Source organism: Halichoerus grypus, chromosome 7 (genome assembly GCF_964656455.1).
Source record: "Halichoerus grypus chromosome 7, mHalGry1.hap1.1, whole genome shotgun sequence".
In the NCBI taxonomy this organism is placed as follows: domain Eukaryota; kingdom Metazoa; phylum Chordata; class Mammalia; order Carnivora; family Phocidae; genus Halichoerus; species Halichoerus grypus.
Window position 1 is genome coordinate 25,375,875 of NC_135718.1, and position 20,504 is coordinate 25,396,378.

At 51.6% G+C, this 20,504-nt stretch overlaps 1 protein-coding gene across 2 annotated transcripts in view; it reads right to left on the reverse strand.

Annotated features, from left to right (window-relative positions):
- The window catches only part of NEURL1 (neuralized E3 ubiquitin protein ligase 1), a 76,811-nt gene that overhangs the window by 30,309 nt on the left and 25,998 nt on the right, over nucleotides 1–20,504 (reverse strand). The window contains exon 1 of one of the 2 annotated variants that reach the window (XM_036089962.2): nucleotides 2,861–2,991. The exons of the other annotated variant lie outside the window; for it this stretch is intronic. Within the exon in view, the coding sequence (XP_035945855.1) occupies nucleotides 2,861–2,894 (34 nt within the window). The 5' untranslated portion in view covers nucleotides 2,895–2,991. Of the gene's footprint in view, nucleotides 1–2,860; nucleotides 2,992–20,504 lie in introns of those variants that run through there. 2 annotated transcript variants of the gene reach the window in all.

The window sequence follows — 20,504 nt, forward strand, 5'->3', positions numbered from 1 at the left end:
AACTGCCGAAACCATTTTCCAAATGGTTTTAATTTCTCCCATGGGTCTCCTGCCAGGCTGGTCCCAGAGGAGCCTGACTCCTCACCACCAGCCCTAACACACACACACACACACACACACACACACACACACACACACACCCCTCATGCAGAAACACTGACATCTATCTACAGAATAACAAGGACACGTCCCACACACAAAGTACACGTCCCACACACAAAGTAACACAAACGTGGCTGCTCACACACAGAAACGCAGGCATAACACGAAATCCCTTAAATATTAGACAGATCGACACATCCCGTGCTACACATCACATGGTACACACACAGAGAGGCCCAAACACAGGTACACCGTCTGCAGACACCAGAAACACCGACAGCCAAAACATGCCCACAAACACCCCGCTAGAAACCACCCCTATACACACCGACAGTCTGGGGTCACTCTGTCACATCCCTCTCATCTCTGTCACCCAGCAATCCAAAACCTTCAGTGTGCACCAAACCCAAATCCCAAGGCCCCCAGTGAAATCACAATCGGGAACTCTGTGAGCATTCTCATGGAGTCAGGCTGTGGGCTGAGAGCACCACCAGGAAGGAGCCATACCCTTGTAGCTCCCACTTCCCCTCACACACACCCCGGAAAGAGGCAAAACCAGAGCCACTGAGGCAGCCAGGGCATGGGTGTGGGCATGAGCAGCCGTGGATGTGGGGAGGACGTGTGAGGACGGGCACACAGAGGTTCCAGCTAAGGGGCTATGTGACACAGGCAAAGACAGCTTCTCCACAACCCCCAACTCCCCTCTCCTACTCGCCTTGATGGTAGGTTGAGGCAGGGGCTAGGGCCAGCTTGGCAGGAGGCCCAGCCTATGGAGGGTGGTCCCGGCTGAGGGCGGGGCAGGGAAGGAGGGCAAAGCAGATGAGGCATTTGATTAGCGTTCACCAATGTCCACGCAGCACCAATGTCCCTGCCAGTGTCCATGCCCAGCTCCTAGAGTTCTCGGCCCACCCCAAATATCATGCTGTCCCAGGCGGGAGAAGGAGGGAATATGACCCTGGCCTCAGAATGCTTTTCCAAGCCCTTGTGGTTCTCCCCATGTTCAGTCCTTATTCACATCCCCCGAAGTAATCCTCACGGTAGTCCTATGAGGAGGGCACTCCATCAGCCCCATTAACAGATGAGAAAACCAAGGCTCAGGAAGACACTTGCCCTCACTAGAAGACGTGTCTACGGACCCTGGAGCAGGAGCTCTTGCAGGCCACGTGCTGTCTCGGGCGGTCGCAGGGTCCTCACTCCCCTTGGAAGCCCATGCTCCAGACCAGCTGGAGGATCGTGTGCTGCATCCTGGGCCTGTTCTGAGGGCCTCTCTGTCCTTCCCAGGCCACAGGCTTGACTAAGTCTGCTTCCAGTGGAAAATGCCAGTCTGCTCCAGACCCTCTGCCAACAGGCCCTGCTGGGGCCAGTGGGCCCTGATAGGAGCCCCTGCCCCATGGACACGCAGGGCCAGGCCCAGGTCAGCCCAGTCCGAGTCTCGGGCCAAGTCCCAGGCCACTGTTCGGCTCCGGATTATGTGTCTTCCAGGAGCTTCCATCTGTCACTTAGCCCTCCAGGCCCAGGACAAAATTTATTTCCTTTTAAGAGAGCCAATGATTTGCTTTTCCCATGTCTCCTTTCCTGCCTTTTTCTTTTTTAATTAGAAATCACTCTCTCAAAGTCCAGAGCCTGGAAGGGAGAAGCCACCTGGTCACCAGTCCCCGCCACAGCTTCCCAATTGCTCCTGCCACTGCCCTCCCTCCTTCCTGGGCCTCGCCCAGGTTCTTTAGTGCCCACTGGACTCAGCAGATGGAGGCCGCCCCATCTCCTAATGCCCTGTCTGAGCGGGGAGCAGGGGACCCAGGGAAGTGTGGCAGGGACTACCCAAGGTCAGCCCACACTGCTCTGGCCCCAGCCGGTTTGTACAGAAAGCCCAGCTTCCGGGGCCCAGCGATGACAAAACAAGTCCCTGGGAAGTCTTTCCCTTCTGGGTCTGGTGCCACATCGGCCATGTTACTCCCAAGACCACGGCACCTGAGCCGGGCAGATGGAGGGGCCAGGAGCCCGGGCAGGCAGCAGCTCTGCAAGTAGGGAGCCAATTCAGTGCTCCTCCCTTCCACCCCTTCACCTGCCTGCCCAGCGGTCTGTCTGACCGTGGACGTAAACCCCAGGGGTCAGAATTTCACTGGCCTCCCCCACGGAGCGCACGCTTTGAGAACCAAAGTCAGGCAACGTGGGGGGTTGTCACTTGCACATCTGGATGTTGAGGCATAAGCGGACACAGGTACACACCCACAGACACCTCGAATACACCTCTGTGAGCACAGACACACACACACGCACTCGTGCACACAAGCGTGTGCCCACACATCTCTCCACGTCTCCATCATGGAACACGGCGCTGACCTCCGTGGCCTGCATTCCAGGACCTACAAACAGGTCCCCCCAGCTGTCTAACTATGGTTGCCTCGGTTCTAGGAGAGGGGGATATGGACACCCAGGACCTCACAACCCATGTGGGGGCTGGTCAGCACCCGGGGAACGTAAGAGGACAACAGACTTTGTGGGGAGACTTGGCTGCCTGACCTCTGATGGCTACCAGGGAAAGCCCACTTCTTCCCACTTTCCCCAGCTCCCCTTGCTTTCCCCCACCCCAGTGCCAACCACCCAGAAACAACCCCTCCCGTGACCCTAGAGTCCACCAAGGAGTAGACAGGGGGATGATCATGCCCTCGCCCGAGGGCCCCCCCTCCGGGCCCCAGCCTCCCCAGGTGGTCCCCAGGCTGGGAATGGGCAGACCCCCTGGCATCAGCTGGGGCCTTACCGTGGAGGGTGCTCCGGGTGATCTGTCCCCCCATCGCTGGCAGCGGGCAGCACAGCCACCTTCGTTCGGCCGGCTGGTCTCCTCACCAAGCCACCCTAGCCGCCAGTTCCCCTCCTCCTGCCCCTCCTCCTCCCCCGCGGCCGGCAGCCGGCATGGCAGGGCTGAGCCCGCCCCTCCCGCGTCCCCACCAGCTCCCTCCCGCACACCACACGGCTGCCTGCCCGCGAGGCCGGCCACACACACACATGCACACGCACACACACGCGCGTGCGCGTGCACATACACGCACTCACGCACACGCAAGCACACCCCTCTGGCCCTGCCCGCCGCCTCCGGCTCCCACCCGCTCCCAGAGCCTCCCCCACCGGCCCCCACTGGTACAGGCAATGGGATCTGTCATGTTTATTTACATAAGGAGGAGGAGACTGGAGGCTTCCTGAAATAGCCGAGCTCCAGAAAGCACTGGAGATGCCCCAGCCAGAGCAGACACACGCACGCACACACACACACATGCACACACACACACATGCACGCACACACACACACACATGCACATGTACACACATATGCTCATTCCCCATCACACGCCTCTTCACAGACACCCGCATGCACACAACCTCATTGTTCCCCCAGGCTTACTGCCATCCACATGCCATGAGGCACCTACTACATGCAGACCTTGGACAAAGACAATGAGGGCACCATGGTGAGCAAAACACACACTGTCCGATCCGCAAGGGGCTTACAATCTGGCTAGGGGAGCTTACCAACAAGCAGCTAACATGGCTTCTATCTTCTTCCAGGCTCTATTGCAAATGCTCCAGGAGTATTAACCCCTTCAGTCCTCACCGGCTGAATGAAGAGGTCAGTAGTATTGTTTTTATCAATAAGTACCATTGTTATTATTATCTCACGGATGAGGAAAGTGAGACAAAGAGAGGTTATCAGCCTAGAAAGTGGCAGGGCTGGGAAGCAAACCCAGGGATCCAGGTTTTTACCCGCCCCCCCCAGCACAGCACCCCTTTAATCGTAACATATACAAGCACACACCAACATATAGAGACCTCACCACCTGTCTGTGCCACGTCACATGTATGTGCACAACACAGGCTCTCATGAGCATTCGTCATTACGCACACTTCCCCACCACTGCCCACCAGACTCTGTACGTCAGGCACTGCGTGCACTCTCACTTGATTCCAGATGGCAGAGGCCACTGTTAGGTCGATTTTACAGAAAAGTAAGTTGAGGCTCTGAAAGGCTCAGGAAATTGCCTGAAGTGACACACCAGGTCGGAGGAAGAGCCAGGACTCATGCCTCAGTCTGTGAGATAATCTCCCAGTTCGTCACCCTTTTGCAGGCTCTCCACAGGACAGGGGCCTCTCCCAGGCCCTGGCCCAGGCCCCAGCCCCTGTCCTCAGGGTCAAGGATCTGGGTTCCCAGGGAGAGATCTGGATGGGGAGGGAAGGCCAGTGGGTAGAGGCGTGGGGGCTGGGGAAAGAGCTATGGCAAAGGCAGGGGCTGCCCTGTATCAGATGGGACTCAGAGGCCTCGGCACTAGGAGGGGCTGTGCTGGGCTCCGAGCCTTCACCTCGGCACCCTGCTGTTACCACCCCTGAGTAGGTCCGGGGGAGGGTCATCCAGGCCTGATCTGGGGTCATCAGCCAGAGGGCAAGGCAGGCCCTGGGTGAAAGTGGCCCCAGACCCAGCACGCTAATCCTCCTACTAGACCAGAGGCATGGCTGAGTCTTCTCCCTGGAATAAGAGGTGACCCCCAATCCACACAAGGCTGCCCCCTTCTACAGGCACATCGTGCTCGTGGCTGTGCATAGCCCCGTGTGCATGCACCCGCATGTTCCGGGGCACACACACCCAGTTCCTCTGGGAAGGACGCTAAGTCAAAGTCTAACAGAGAGGAGATAACCCAAACTCCTTTTGTGGGACAAATAATCATAATAATAGCAAACACGGGACTGACTGTGTGTCAGGCAGTTCTAAGCACGTTACATACATTAACTTGTTCAATCCTCATGACAATCCTAAGGGATAAGTTGCATTTTTATGCCCATTTTACAGATGAGGAAACCAAAGCAAAAAGAGGCTGCTCTGGAGGCTGTTCTTGCAGCAGCAGAGTCCACCCCCCTCATCCTGCCTGCCTCCTAATGCACCTGCCTGGGCCCTTCCCAACTAACCCCTTTCACATGCCCCCCCTCCAATCTTCCCACTCCCTGAGCACTGGGAACACCTCTGCCGAGAAGCCTCCCTGGGACGCTGCGTGCAGGGTGAGTCCCCCTTCTTGGAGCTCGTCTCTCCTCTGAGCCCAAGGTATGCCTCTCCCAACCCCTCATCTTACTCTGCCCTGCCAGAGACGGCTATGCCTAGCTGTGGCCTTGTCTGCCTGCCCTGGGGGCATCTCAACAGTTCAACTTGACCAACATTTATGAGCACCTACTATGTGTCAGACACTAAGTTGGGTATGCAAGGGTGATCAATAGTAGACAGGCCCTGGCTCTCAAGAACTTACAGTCCAGAGGGAAACATATTTATCAAGTCGTCTCACTAAGGAACATATCATCACAATCCTAGAAAAGTGTGCTGAATGAAAGGAGCAGGGTTCTCAGGGAGGCTCAGGGTAGGCATTCCTGAAAAGCAAAAAGGTGAAGGATAAGTAGGTATGTCCATGTGCTGTGGAGGAAGCTTTGAAGAGAGAGAGCTCCGGAGAGTGAGCACAACACGTGCAAAGGCCCTGTGGCTGGAGGAAGCCCACACATTCAAGAAACAGGGTCGGTACGCCTGGAGCAGGGACCGCAGCAGGAGCCAGGGGAAATTTTTCAGTGGCAAGCCAAGGTGGTCAAAGCACACCCCAGGAGGGCCTTGAAGAGCAGGATGAAGAATCTGGCCCTTTTTCTGAGAACAGGAGGGAACCTCTGAGAGGGCTCAGCAGAGAGGCAACAAGACCAGACCTGCATTTCTAAAAGGTCATTCTGCCATCTGGTGTGGAGAATGCACAGAGGAAGAAAAGGTGCCAGGGGGAAAAGCAGCAGGGTGAGCATGGGCGGGCCTGGACCCGACTTGCCCTCACTCCCCTCCAACCTAGCATCGGGCTTGCACAGAGAAGGTGCTCAGGGAAGATTTCCCGAATGGAACTGAGTTCATGTAATTTTCTGGAAGCAGGACTGGAGGGTCAGTAACAGGCAGGAATGGGGACAGAGTGAAAGCTCAGCTGACCAGAAATCCTTCAGGTGGGCCGTGGTCCTCACTCTGGCCACTCCCAGTGGACTGGGAGGTGCTTGAGTGCCCCCAGCCTTCACAGCACCACTGTCTGAAGGGGTTTCCTGGCAGACCTGGGCCCTGTTCCCTACAATCCACTTCCCCAATTTAAATAGGAAGTGGCAGCATCCTGGGTCTGAGGGTCCCCCTACCGCCACCCAAGAGCGGTGGCCAGGCCAGCCAGCGCTGTACCCTTCTCTGTTTCATTCATTGGGGCATCACATAAAATTTCATTTGGCCAAAGGATTCTGTTTCTAAATGGGGGAAAGAACCACTGACCTACGTCATTCATTCACTCATCAAGCATTCGCAGAGTGCCCACTATGGACCCACTGGTGAGCAAGACCCAACTGGCTCCCTTCAGAAGCCAAGCAGAAGCCAGGCTGGGATCAAGGAATGGAGTTCCTCTGGTTCTGACTGAATTATTTCAGTGTTCTGTTCTCTGGCCGGAAAGGACCTGAAAGGGGACATGAAGGGATGGAAAGGATGTGAACGGGAATGGAGAAGCTATAAGCAAATCTACAGCAGAGGCTATAAATGCTACCATTTATTGAACACTTCCTGTGTGCCAGGCACCATGATAAGTATCTCACACACATAATTCTACCTGTTCCCTACAACATCCCTGTGGGATTAGAGTCATGCCCATCTTGCAGGCTATAAAGCTGAGCTCAGAGAGGCTACATGGAAGGCAAGACAAGCTGGGGCTCAAACCCAGACCAGCCTGAGTCAAAACTCAGGCTCCACCCAGAAAAGGTCAAAGGGCAGGTGCTCCTCCTACCTGGAAAAGAGAAGACAAGCGAACAATGGACCTTCTCCTTAAGGAATTGTCTTGGGAGGCAGGGCCTAGGAGATTTCCAATGGACAGAGGGTGACATCCCAGGGTGGAGCTTAAATGAAGGTGGGGAGACTGGACTGGCATGAGACTGGACTTCCGGTCTGCTAGCAGGAGAGACCATCCTGGAAATCTTGCAGAAAGTAGACCCGCCCATGACCTGCATGGGGGCTGCAAAGCCTCAGAGCCCACAGGCAGAAGGCAGAGCTGGATGTGCCCTGAGGGAGCAATTTGGTGTGGCAGAAACCCTGCCAATCTTCAGAAAGAAGCTCCTCCCTTTCTGCTAGCATCCTGCTGCCTCCAGCTCTGGCTGCAGGGAACTTCCGTCCCCTCGGCCCTCTGAACCCATTCAGCTCCCGAGACCCTCCATCTCCTTGTTTTCTGACTCCTTTCTGCCTGCTCCTCTTCCCTCTTGGGCGCCATCTTGGTCTCCATCCCACCTTTCTCCTCACCAAGTCCTTCCTCATTCATGTCCCCCAAGGCCCAGCACCCACATCCCCAGGTGAACCTGCCCGCTCAGAACTTAAAGTCGAGGGCAGACCTAGCAAATGCTGAACCAAGCATGGAACAGTCACTGGACAGTAGAAACCATCACAATCATAGACTCCAAGATCCCTGAAGGGAAGGAGCCTCAAGAAAGCTCTGGGTCCAGCCTTCAGGAAGGCCAAGAAGTAATGTGCCCATTTTATAGGTGTAGCAAATGAGGCCTCATAAGCTGTCGACTTTCCAATGGTCACACAGTGGGTAGAGAATAAGGAGGACTTAAACTCAGGTTTAATGTCTTCTGTTACTTAATATGACATACGGGTCAGGACATCCAAAGGCAGGGGAGACAAGACTGGACAAGGAGAGGGGTAACTTCTCTTTATGAGGCAGGGGCAGAAGGGGCTCAAGCCCGGAGAGGTCCATAAAGAGAGGTCAGAAAGGGGAGGCGGCCCTGCTGGGGAGGAACTGGGAGGCAGTTCCTGGTTGCTATAGTATCTTTGTCGTCAAGAACAAGGGATAATTTGATCGAGCTGATGAGTCACCTGGCATTTGAGGCATAAGGCCAACTTACCAGGGCCAACCTCCCGACCCTATTAGACTAGGCCTGGTGCTGGAGAATGGGGAGCAGGGAGCCCCACCCTAAAGCTTCCTCCCATGCCCCGAATCAGGACGAGAGTGCGAGAGAGAGAGCAGTGTGCATGGAGATGAGGATAAAAACACAGGGACGCAGACAGAGAGCACGAGCCGTGTGCTGCCGAGAAACCAGAGCCAGGGAATCTATAGGACGTCCTCTGGGGCTGGGACAGGTGCCCCAGCAGTGACAGCTGCCAGCCGCCCAGGATGATGGGAACACAACAGGTGCAGAGGCGGGGGCGGAAACTGAAAGGGAATCTGAGAAAACAGCCTGGAGTTGGCCGCCCCTCCCAGACCCTGGGCTCAGCGCCAAACAGCTCTTTCTCAGACCCTCCGAGACACAAACACACCTACGCCAGCTTCCCAGGGCCAGCCTGGCCAGCCTGGACTGGACAGAGGGGTCACCGTCCATGCCAGACAGACAGGACAGAACAAGGAAGAAACCAGGTTTCAAATCCCAGGACAGAGTGTGCCACACGGAGCCCACACCCACAGAGCCCCTACCGGGAAGCAAACGTTTGCCTCTGATAAGATTTATGTCACCGGCCAGGGAGGGTGGATGGATGGGCCCACCCCACCCTTGTGCAGGTTGGAAGCTGAGACAGGCAGGCTCTCCCACCACATGACTGAGCAAGCTACTGAGCTTCTCCGAGGCCCCGTGCTTGGCTCAACCAGTAATAGTAACTAGTGCTGTTGATGTTGTTGTTCAGAGACCCAGAGAGGTCAGGAATGCAGGTAGTACCTAGAGGGGCTAAGGTTGCTGCCCCAGCCTGAGAGAGGAGAGACGCAGGATGCAGGGTATGAGTACAGCGCTAAGTATAAATGTTACATCAAGGAAAAGAAAGAGACAGGCTCATGTTCCCACCATGTTAGCAGCACTTAGCCCCGCTCCCCGGCACCCAGCACCCGGCACCGGCTGACTGCACGCACGCCCGAGATGCAAATGCCGTCTCAGAGTGCTGAGTACCAGGAGGTTCTTCCAGGGAAGCAGATTCAACATCGTCCCTTAGGCAGTGCTCTGTTTCTGTTCAGGGGCAGAACGAATTTTAAACTTGAAGCCGGTCCTTGTCCCAGTGATCACAAGTGATAAATGGCCAGGGCCTGAATTCGTAAGGTGCTCCCTCAATTATAACCTTGCTGAGGAGGGTGAGGAAGCGTGGACAATGAGACATTTAGGGGGGAGGGGAGGCAGAGAGATGAGACCCGAGGTGACGTAGGAGACAGGCCACATGCGCTGGAGCAAGACATGAGCCTCACGCGTCCGAGATGCGTACACATACCCGACTGATCCTGCCGGGCCTGTCCGGATTATGAGAAAAGCCGGCAGCTGAGAGCAGGAGGTTAAATCCTTCCTCTGCCGGCAGAGACCACCCTCCCCCACCCACCCACACACACACCCCCAACACACACACACACACGCACACACACACCTTTAGACCCCAGGACTCAGCCAGAACTCATGGTGCCCAGCCCTTCTGGTACCCAGCCCCGAAGCCAGCTGAAGCCATGCCCGGTCGGGGAGGCCCCCCTGGGCCTCCTTCAGCGCCCCCTCCTGCCTCTGAGGAGTCTCTCTCAGGCTCTCTTCTGCTTCCTGCCCTTCCCAGGTCCAGCTTACGCAGCAATGGCAGCGCCCAGACCAGCTGGCTCAGCCCGCACCTCTACTTCTGTGCCCTGGCCCTGCCCCCTGCCCACTGCTGGGACCACCCACTCCAACAGTCGGGTTCCGACCCGGGGCACTAGCGGGTAGGAGAGTATGACGGTGCAGGACCCCAGGGGCCAGGCCCTGGAGCTGGGGCTCTCCCCGCAGGGCCATCGGCAGCCAGCTCCCCCCAACGACACTCAATGCTACTCGCTGCCACCCCTCAAGGGTGTGCGTCTACACTAGGCCGCTCCACAGCTGGTGGTTAAGAGCAGGCTCCGGAGTCCGGCTGCTGGGTTCAAATCCTGGTTCTAACACCTACGACGTATCTATGTCCTCTTCTGAAAACGGGGTTGATGATAATAGTGCCGCCTCAGAGGGCTCTGGGCGGGAGGGGCTCACACACATAGTATGCTCACGCACCTTACAGGTGAGAAACTGAGGCACAGGGTGGGAAATGGTGGAGTGGCATCTGTCCTCGGGTCAGCTGGCCTCCAGAGCCTGCACTCGGCACGGCATGGTGCTCCCCCCGAGAGGGTGGGCAGTGCATGCCGGCCAAGCCAACAACGGGTACCGCCTCGGTGAGGACCGGTCTGGTGACCACACAGGGCCCAGGCCAGGTCAGGGTGCAGGAGGGAGGCTAGTGTCTAGAAAGCCATTCAGCAGAGCGGAGAGAATGAGCTGAGTCCCAGGGGCCGTGTGAGAGCAGGCGAGGCCCAAGGCCTCAGAATCCCAGCCCAGGAGAGAGGCCTCTACCAGAGGTGCTTTTCCAGCTGCCCCTCAGGGCTCCTTCGTCCCACCAGGCCGAGCTGCCACCCCCCGCCCACCGTGATTTCCGACCTGGCTCCCCTAAAGAAGCTTTACCCCTTTAGCACCTCTTCCTCCTATACAAATTAGGCAGGAATTAAGACAAACAAGTACCCAAGTCAATTAAGAAAATCACATCTGCAGCCAGCATCTTGAAACACCTGCTCGGGGCAGGCAAAGGAAAGCACTGGAACTCAGTACCGTAGATGGGGCAATGGAGGCTCAGACAGGTTGGCCCCCGTGCCCCAGTCACACAGCTAATATGCAGCGGGGCTGGGATCTGCCTGCACAGCCACCAGACTCCGGAGTCCAAGCACTGGTCTCTCCGCCCTGTGGCCTCTTGGAATAATGACCCAGCTCATCACTTTCACCAAAATCTTACTGGATTTGCAAAAACATTTGGTACCATCGGGCAGACACTCATTCCTTTTAAGAGATGAGAAAAACAGGCTCAAGGAGATGGAAATGAACTGCCAAAGCCAGAAAGTGCCAGAGCCAGCCCAGAACCTAGATCTCAGACTCAGGAGCCCGGGCTCCGGGGCTTTGTCTACGACACAGAGCTGCCCTCAGAAAAGCCCCCTTCAGTTAAATAAACATGGCGTCAGTCGGAGGGGCCCAGGGTGGGCGCAAGCACAGATGTAAAATTCCCTGATCCCAATTTCAGCCGCCTCTGGACTTTAGCAGGTGTCCCCGCTGTACATCTAAGCTCTCGCCCCCACCAGGGTCTGGGCCCACTCCCACACTGGGGGGCTCTGAATTCTGGGAGCCCAAGCTTTACACCACATACACATCCCAAGGGGAAGTGCAGATGGGTGCAAGGAGGCACCAGGTCTCTCAGGCCCTGAGAACCAAATGATCTGAAAAGACAAAGGGAACGGCAGGTGCTTTGCAGCCGTAGAGGGGCTCAGCTTGGCTCTGCAACAGGAGCAACAATGAGTGACTAAGCTGAGGTCCAGCCGCGGAACTAGGCCAGCTCTGTGCCCACCCCCCAGGGGTCCTGCCCTGGAGCACAGCAGACATGGGCCACACTAGCTGCAGGGTGGAGGGCGACAACCCCAGGCCTAGAGGAACCTGTGAGTGCTGAAGTCTATTCAGGGCCCCTCGGAGAGGCTGGTGGCTTTCAAGCCCACTGAGCCCATGAAGGAATTCTATTCCCCGAGGCTGCACCTGCAGCCCAGGCTTTGGGGCTACTTTCTCCCTCCCTCCCTCCAGCTGCTGGAGCCCAGGGTCAGGCAGGCCACCAGAGACCCCAGCAATGCACAGGGTGGCCTCTCCAGCATCGAAGTTTAGAAGAAAAAGCCCTCCCTGGGAGTCAGGGCTCCTGGGTTCCGGGCAGGTCCCGTGGCCTGTGGGAAAACTTCACAAGGCTCAGGAAGATCCGCAGAGGCCTGCTTGGATTTGGGAGACTCGGGGAGGGTGGCCCCTTTTAATGTCGTAGAGGTTCCTCCCTCCTGGCAGGAGTAAGGACTCCAGAGGTGGGTTAATGCAGCTCCTGGGTTGGGGCCCACTGCCAGGTAAATGGGAGCAGGGATTTCTCCCTCCCCATCAACACCCCTCCCTTCTCTAAAGCCCCGCCCCTCACACCTTCTACCCTGCTTAGCCAAACCCACTGCTCCTGCCCAGGGGAGAGCTCCTTGTTCTCAAGGCCATTGAAGGGAAGTGACTACATTAGCCTTTGTTGGGGGGTCTATTTTTACTAGTCCTGATGCCACCTCCACAATTTACCCTATGACATTGGGTCAATCAATCCCCTCTCCGGGCCACAGTCTTCGCATCTGTAAAATGGAGGCACTGGACACATGCATCTTTAGCTCTGAACCAGGATTTTCCTGAATCAGAGCTATGGGTGGGGAATCATTTGGTGGAAGGCAATTAAGAATTCCTCCCTCTCCACCTTTTCCACCAAGGTCTGGTGGAGAGCGACGGATGGGCTAGGATGCTCTCGGCTGGGTGTCACTCTTTCTCAGTTCTCTTCCTGAGCCCACCCGACATGGGTACATCCCCCAGGTTCTGTGGCCTGGTTTCCCCCTTGAGCTCTACTAGCCAGGCCAGAAGTCTGGTGTGATCCTGGATTCCTCCATTTGAGCAGTCACTGTGTCCATCTATAATCCATCCTCTGGCTACTCCCAAAGTTCAGGCCACCAGCATCATCCTGATCTGCACAATTCTTCCCACAGCCTTTAGCCTCGCATTCCTCTTCCTCAGGGCTGCCAGGCTGACCTTTCTGCCTGACTAATCTAGTGGGGTCACTGCCCAGCTGAGAGCCCACAGTAGATAAACTTGACCCTCCTTTGGGAGCATTCAAGGTCTTCTGTGAACTGGCCCCAGTGCACATGTCTGACCTCACCTCCTGTGACATCCCCCCCCCTCCAGACCAAGTACCTACACTCCCTGCACAAGAACCACATGTAGGGGCGGCTGGGTGGCTCAGTCGTTAAGCGTCTGCCTTCGGCTCAGGTCATGATCCCAGGGTCCTGGGATCGAGCCCCGCATCGAGCTCCCTGCTCCGCGGGGAGCCTGCTTCTCCCTCTCCCTCTCCTGCTCATGCTCTCTCTCTCTCTTGCTCTTGCTCTACTCTTGCTCTCTCTCTCTCTCAAATAAATAAATAAAATCTTAAAAAAAAAAAAAAGAACCACATGTCTACTAGAACACGGCTGCCCCTCACATGGCCATGGCTCTTCGAACACTGCTCCTCTACCTGGAATGCCCCTCACCACACGAGGCACTCAGAAACTCCTACCTCACCTTCGTCTCCCAGCTCAGAGGGCCCTTTCCCTGAGATCATCCTAACACGCCAGGGCAGACGGGACCTTCCTCCTCCAGGGCATGTCCAGCCCTTTGTGCAGCCCAGCCCTGCAATGATGGGAGAGGTCCCCTTCCCATATTGGGAGCAACCTGAGGGCAGACGTTTTAGCTCTAGCTCCCCAGCACCTCACATGCTGGGCACTGGGTAGCACTCAAAGTATATTTTATGAAGGAAAAACAAAAAGAAGGAGAAGAAGAGGAGGAGGGAGGAAGAGAGGCCAGGGCTGCTGGTGGGTGGTCTTTACTGGGCCGCATCTGCCCCTTACCCAGGCTCCAGAGAACAGCTGTAAGGTCACTCTCCCAGCCGTGAGGCCCCGGGGCCCTGTGGACACAGTGGTAGCCGAGGGTAAGAGATTGCCTGGCCCCTGATCTCATAGCCCTCCTGAGGGTTCCCTCAGTACACCGGGCAGCACCAGCCAGGGTGCACTCAGACAGAAACAGCTCAGAAGCTGAGCAGCAGGCTGTGTCCCGGGACACTGAGGAACCAGAGCCTTATCTGACCATCTTCCCTGGAGGCAGCAGGGGAGGATCCGCCAGCCCCCAGCCGCCCAGACAGGACTAGAGGAGAAGCTGCTAGAAGCCATGTGCCTGGCTGTCTCCCAGCAGCTCGCTCCCGGATTCAGGCGGCAGGGGGATGAGCCCCTCCAACTCGTTTGCATAAACCATTTATAGCAGCACATTCAAACCCACGCCTTCCCAGAAGAAAAAAGCCCACTGCGATTGCCTCTGGCTTCCTGGTCTGTCGTTTTTTTCCTTCTCTTTCATTTTTTATTTTAATGGCAGGAAGCCGTGCTTAAGAGAAATCGCTACCCTGCTAAATTTTCCCTCCAAACCGAAGGAGGAGGATGAGCAACCAGCCCGCGGGTGTCAGTGACTTCCAGTGTGCAAAGTCTGTGAGCAGCCATGAGCTCACTCAGGCTTCCCAGGAATGGTGGGAGGTGGCTCCGGTCAGCTCCCATTTTACAAATGGGGAAACTAAGGCCCAAAGAGGTTGTGACTTGCACGAGCCACACAAAAGTAGTAAGTGACTGTAAGGAGCATCGTGGCCACCTCCCCAGCATCCATTCTACTCCACATTGACAGTGGTTCTCCACGCGGGCCGCACATCAGCATCGCCTCAGGAAGGTATCAAATGCCCAGTTCCCACGCCAGACCAAGTAATACAGAAACTCTGAAGACAGGCCCAGGCATGGGTGTTTCTAAAATCTCTCCAGGTGGTTCTATGTGCAGCCAGGGTGGCAATCCACTGGTAAAAACCGATCACAATGGTTCCGATCCCTTTGTCAGTGACTGGGTCAAGAATGGCCATGTGGCCCACTTTGGGCCAATGAAGCTTAGTGGAAAGTCTGCCAAACCCCTCTGAAAAAGATGTCCTTGTTCCTCACAAAGAAGCCTAAGAGAGAGGTTGTTCTTCTTCCTCTAAATATTGTTGTGTCTAGTTGTGATTCCTGGGACTGTCATGTCATGTCACTACCAGTCCAGAAGGATGCCAACCCATGGATGGCAGAGCAGAGATGGCAAGTACCTCATCCTTGACCACATCCTTGACCACCAACCTTGAAATCCACCCACCCCTGGACTTCCTGTGATCTGAGATAGTATGGCTCCTCATTTTTTAAGCCAGTCTGGGTCAGCATTGCTACTTGTAACGACAGCCCTAAGACACAGCACTCACCCTCCTCGTCCCCTGCCTGTCATCCCCTCTTAGATCTCCCACCACAGGAAGCACAGCCCACTGAGGGCCCCAGCTCTGGAACTCTGAAATCCATCCCAGTCATTGCTCCATGGCCAGGCTTCCCACCACTGCTCCCAGCCAATGATGGAGTGGGACAGGGATATTAAGGCAGGCTCATTCCTGGGCGATATGGCACTCCTCTGACCAGTGACTGTGGCTGGGGCTTGAGGACTCCCCAAGGGTTTGCAGAACTTTCCTGAGAACTGACTACAGTCTAAAATACTTCCATCAAACTTTCTTCCACTCCTCTCCTTCACTGAGGGCCACATTTGCATTGAGGTCTGATGACTCACCCAGGCTCTCCCCACTTCTTCCCATTTTTCCTCACACAGGTATTTCCTCTGGTAATTTTTTAAATAATTTTTGCATGTTTAATCCTCTCTTGATGTCTGCTTAACTGTTCAATACATGATCTGCCTAACACTTAACTTTGACCACTTCTCGCCCTTTCATAGTGGTATGAAAGCCTCCTAAGTGGCCCACCCACCTTTGAGTACCCCCCGCAATCCTTCCTATACAAACCATGCTACTTCCCTACTCAAGAACCTTCACTTGTTTCTTATTTCTTACACCATCAAGTTTAATTTCCCCAGCCTTTCTTTACAGGCACTGCTGACTTTGACCTGCCCCACAGTCCAACCCTGGCAGAAGACTGAAAAACATCCCTGTTGTTTCACTTACATCCCTGGAGAGCTTCCCCATGGGGGACAATACTGGCTATCTGCATGGCAGAAATGATTGGCATGGCCCGTGACCAGTGAACACTGAAGCTACCCTAAATCTGATTACTAACTCCACCCATTTCCACAGATGCTCCTCAATGTCAAAGCTTCCCTTAGTCTCCCCTTCCTTTACCCTTCAATGGAATATATACCAAGAGAAATACATTCCACATACAAACAATCCTCCATCAACAAGAAGTGAATTCTCTCAAAGATTGTTATAATAATGAAAATTATTATTATCCATGCAACAATATGAAGAGGAGGGTGATAGAGGTGAAGATGATTATAAAGATGGAGGAAACAATAGTACTGATAAAGTAAGTAGGAAGAGAAAAGCAGGAATAAAAAATACTGTAACAGTATGATCTCAATGACATAAATATATATGCAGAAGAACTTGGGACGCCTGGGTGGCTCAGTCGGTTAAGTGGCTGCCTTTGGCTCAGGTCATGATCCTGGGGTCCTGGGATCGAGTCCCGTGTTGGGCTCCCTGCTCCATGGGGAGCCTGCTTCTCCCTCTCCCTCTGCTGCTCCCTCTGCTTGAGCTCTCTCTCTCTCTCTCAAGAAAATAATAATAAAAAAAAGAACTGACTTCCCCTTGACCCACTGCCATATTAACCAAATTCCTTTAGAAATTGCATTTGGTTGATAATTACAAAAACCAGAAATAACATGGATTTTTAAACACTGAAGGTGTTTTCTCTCACATAGAAGAAGTCTGTAAGGACATAGTCCAAGGCTAGTATATCAGTTCTGTAGTCATCAGGGAACGAGGCTTCTTTTATCTTTCTACCTCACCATTCCACATGACACTTCAAGTTTGCTTCATGATCCAGGATAGCTGCTGAAGCTCCAGCCACCTTGTCCACATTCCAGGCAGGAAGCAGGAAGATCATGGAAAACCAAAATCAAAGGATCTACACCAGCCTCTGCCCCTCTTTAAAGGAACCTTATTTGAAGTCCGCCCAACAAGTCAAATTTACACTCATTGACCAGAATATAGTCACATGACTACCCCATGCTGCAAGGGAAGCAGGGATATGTAGTCTTTTCATTGGACACATTGCCATCTCAAATAAAAACAGGGTCCTTGGCCATTATGATGAGCCCTGCTCCCTCTGGAAAATATTATGAATGATGCCCCCAGCACATAGACTCTTCAAAACAGGTGGGGGTCTTTCCTGGTGTCCCTGCACATCCTTCCACTCCCCCCAACTGAACTGTATGCTCAATATGAGCAGATGCGTTGTCCCTGAACTTGTTTTGACAGGTTGGTATGCCAGGAAACTATGTAATGTATTTAAATATTACATAAAAAGTATCAAAAGTCTCTTTAAAGAGAATGAAAAGACAAGTCAGAGACTGGGAGAAAATGACTGCAAAGAACATATTTAATAGAGAATCCAAAATATATAGAGAAGTCTCAAAACTCAAAAATAAGAAAGCAAACAACCCAATAAGAAGTAATGGGCCAATGAGAAAGAAGGAACCCCTGCTTTTTGCGGTAAGTTGGATGAACCTTGAGAGCATTGTGCTAAGTGAAATAAGTCAGACAGAAACAAAATACAGTACTGTATGATATTACTTATATGTAGAATCTAAAATAGTCAAACTCAAAGAAACAGAGAGTAGAGTGGTGATTACCAGGGGGTGGGAGGTAGGGGAAATGAGGAGATATTGGTCAAAGAATACAAGCTTCCACTTATAAGATTAACAGGTTTGGGGATCTAATGTAGAGCATGGTGCTTACAGTTAATAATACTGTGTTATATACCCGAATGTTGCTAAGAGAGTAAATATTAAATGTCCTCACCACAAAAAAGAAATGGTTACTATGTGATGGGATGGTGGTGCTAGCTAATGCTAGGGTGGTAATCATTTTACAATATATAAATGTATCAAATCAACACATTGTATACCTTAAACTTATACAATGTTTTGTGTCAATTATATTTCAATAACACTGGGGAAAATTTCAGCAGGTTCCAAAGTAGATATACAGATGGCAATTAAGCATATGAAAAAAATGTTCAAAATAATTCATCTTTAGGGAAATGCCAATTAAAGCCCTGGTGAGATACCACTACACATCTATTAGAATGGCCAAAATTAAAATGATTGACCATACCAAGTGGTGGTGAGAATGTAGAGAAATTAGAACTGTCATACTCTGCTGGTGAAAATATAAATGGAACAACTATTTTTTTGTCAGTTTATTTTATGCTAAACACACACCTACCATATGATCCAGCCATTCCATTCCTAGGTAGTTACCCCAAAGAAAAGGAAATGCATGTCCATACATAGACTTTATGCAAAAGTTCTTAGCAACTTTATTTGTAATAGCATAAAATTGAAAACAACCCAAAAGTCCATCCACAGGTGAACAGATAAACAAATTGTACATACATACATGGAATACCGCTAAGCAATAATAAAAAAAAATGAATTATTAATACACACCACAATATGAACGAGTCTCAAAATAAGTGAGTGGAAGAAGCCAGAGGACAAGAGTGTACATGCTCTATGATTCCATTTATACAGAACTCTTTAAAAAGGCATCTTAATCTACAGTGACAGAGAGCAGATCGGCGGTTGCTTCAGTATGGGGAGGGGATAGGGAGGAGTAAGACAGCAGGTTATAAAAGGCACAAGAGAAGTTTTAAGGGTGATGGAAACTTTCATTAACGGGATGGTGCTGATGGTCTCAGATATACATGTCTGTCAAAACACATCAAATAATACATTATAAATATGTGTAGTGTATTACATGTCAATTATACTTCAATAAAGCTACTTTTTAAAATCCATTAAATATGGGTGTGAGAGGAGACGATGAGGAAAGAAAATTACAGGGTTTTTGGTAAAAACTAAGTTGAATCAGTTCCTCAAAAAATTAAAAACAGAATTACCATATGATGTAACAATCCCACTTCTGGGTACACACCCAAAAGAACTGAAAGCAAAGTCTCAAAACACGTATTTGTGCACCTGTGTTCATAGATGCATTATTTACAACAGCCAAAAGATAGAAACAACATTAAGTGTCCATTGACAGGTGAATGGATAGACAAAATGTGATATATAGAGAGACAGATACACACATAATGGAATATTATTCAGCCTTAAATAAGGAAATTCTGTTTCACGCTACAACATGGATGAACCTTGAGGGCAATAACGCTGAGTGAAAAAAGCCAGTCATGAAAGGACAAATACCATATAATTCCACTTATATGAGGCACCTAGAGTAGTCAAATGCATAGAGACAGGAAATAAAATGATGGCTGCCAGGGGCTGGAGGCAGGAGGAATGAGGAGTTAGTGTTTATTGGGTACAGAGTTTCAGTTTGGGAAAATGAAAAAAGTTCTGGAGATGGACGGTGGTGATGTTGCAAAACAATGCGAACGTACTCAATGTCAGTATACTGTACACCTAAAAATGGTTAACAAAACAAAAACAAGGTTGAATGCTTTGAAAGCGTGCTCTAAAAGCTAGTACCCCCAAAAATGCTGTCAAATTATACACAGAAAAGACAAGTGCAAAATACTATCCAAAAAAATTAATAAAACAATCCCATCAAAAAGAACAAAATACTGTGGGATAAATTTAACCAAGGAGGTGAAAGATCAGTACACTGAAAACTGTAAGACACTGGTGAAAGAAATTAAAGAAGACACAAATAAATGGAAAGATATCTCATGTTCATGGATTGGAAGAATTAATATTGTCACAATGTCCATACCACCCAAAGCAATCTACAGATTCAAGGCAATTCCTATCAAAATTCCAATGTTATTTTTCACAGAAATAGAGAAACAATCCTAAAATTCATATGGAACCATAAAAGATCCTGAACAATCAAAGCAATCTTGAGCAAGAAGAACAAAGCTAGAGGCCTCACACTTCCTGATTTCAAATTATAATAATGCTATAGTACTCAAAATACTCTAGTACTGGCATAAAAACAGACATATAGACCAATGGAATAGAAAATAGAGCCCACAAATGAATCCAAGCATTTATGATCAACCGATCTTTGTCAAGGGTGCCAAGAACACACAATGGGGAAAGAAGAGCCTCTTCAGTAAATGGTACTGAGAAAACTGGATGTCTACATGCAGAATTATGAAGTTGGACCACATACCACACCGGATACAAAAATCAACTCAAAATGGATTAAAGACTTAAACGTAAAACCTGAAACTACAAAAGTGCTGGAAGAAAACATAGGGGGAAAGCTTTACGTTGGTCTTGACGATGATTTTTTTGGATATGATTCCAAAAACACAGGCAACAAAAACAAAAATAGGCAAGTGGGACTGCGTCAAACTGAAAAGCTTCTGCCCAGCAAAGGAAGCAATCAACAGAGTGAAGAGACAACCTACAGGTGGGAGAAAATATTCACAAACCGTACATCTGAAGGGGTTAACATCCAAAATGTACAAGAAACTCAAACAACTCAATAGCAAAAAAACAAAACAAAACAAAACAAAAAACAGAACAAAACAACAACAACAAATAACTAGATTTTTTTAAAAAAAATGAGCAAAGGACCTGAATAGTCATTTTTCCAAAGAAGACATGCAAATGGCCAACAAGAAGATGAAAAGGTGTTCAACATCACTCATCATCAGGGAAATGCAAATCAAAACCACAATGAGATATCAGCTCACACCTGTCAGATGGCTATTCTCAAAAAGACT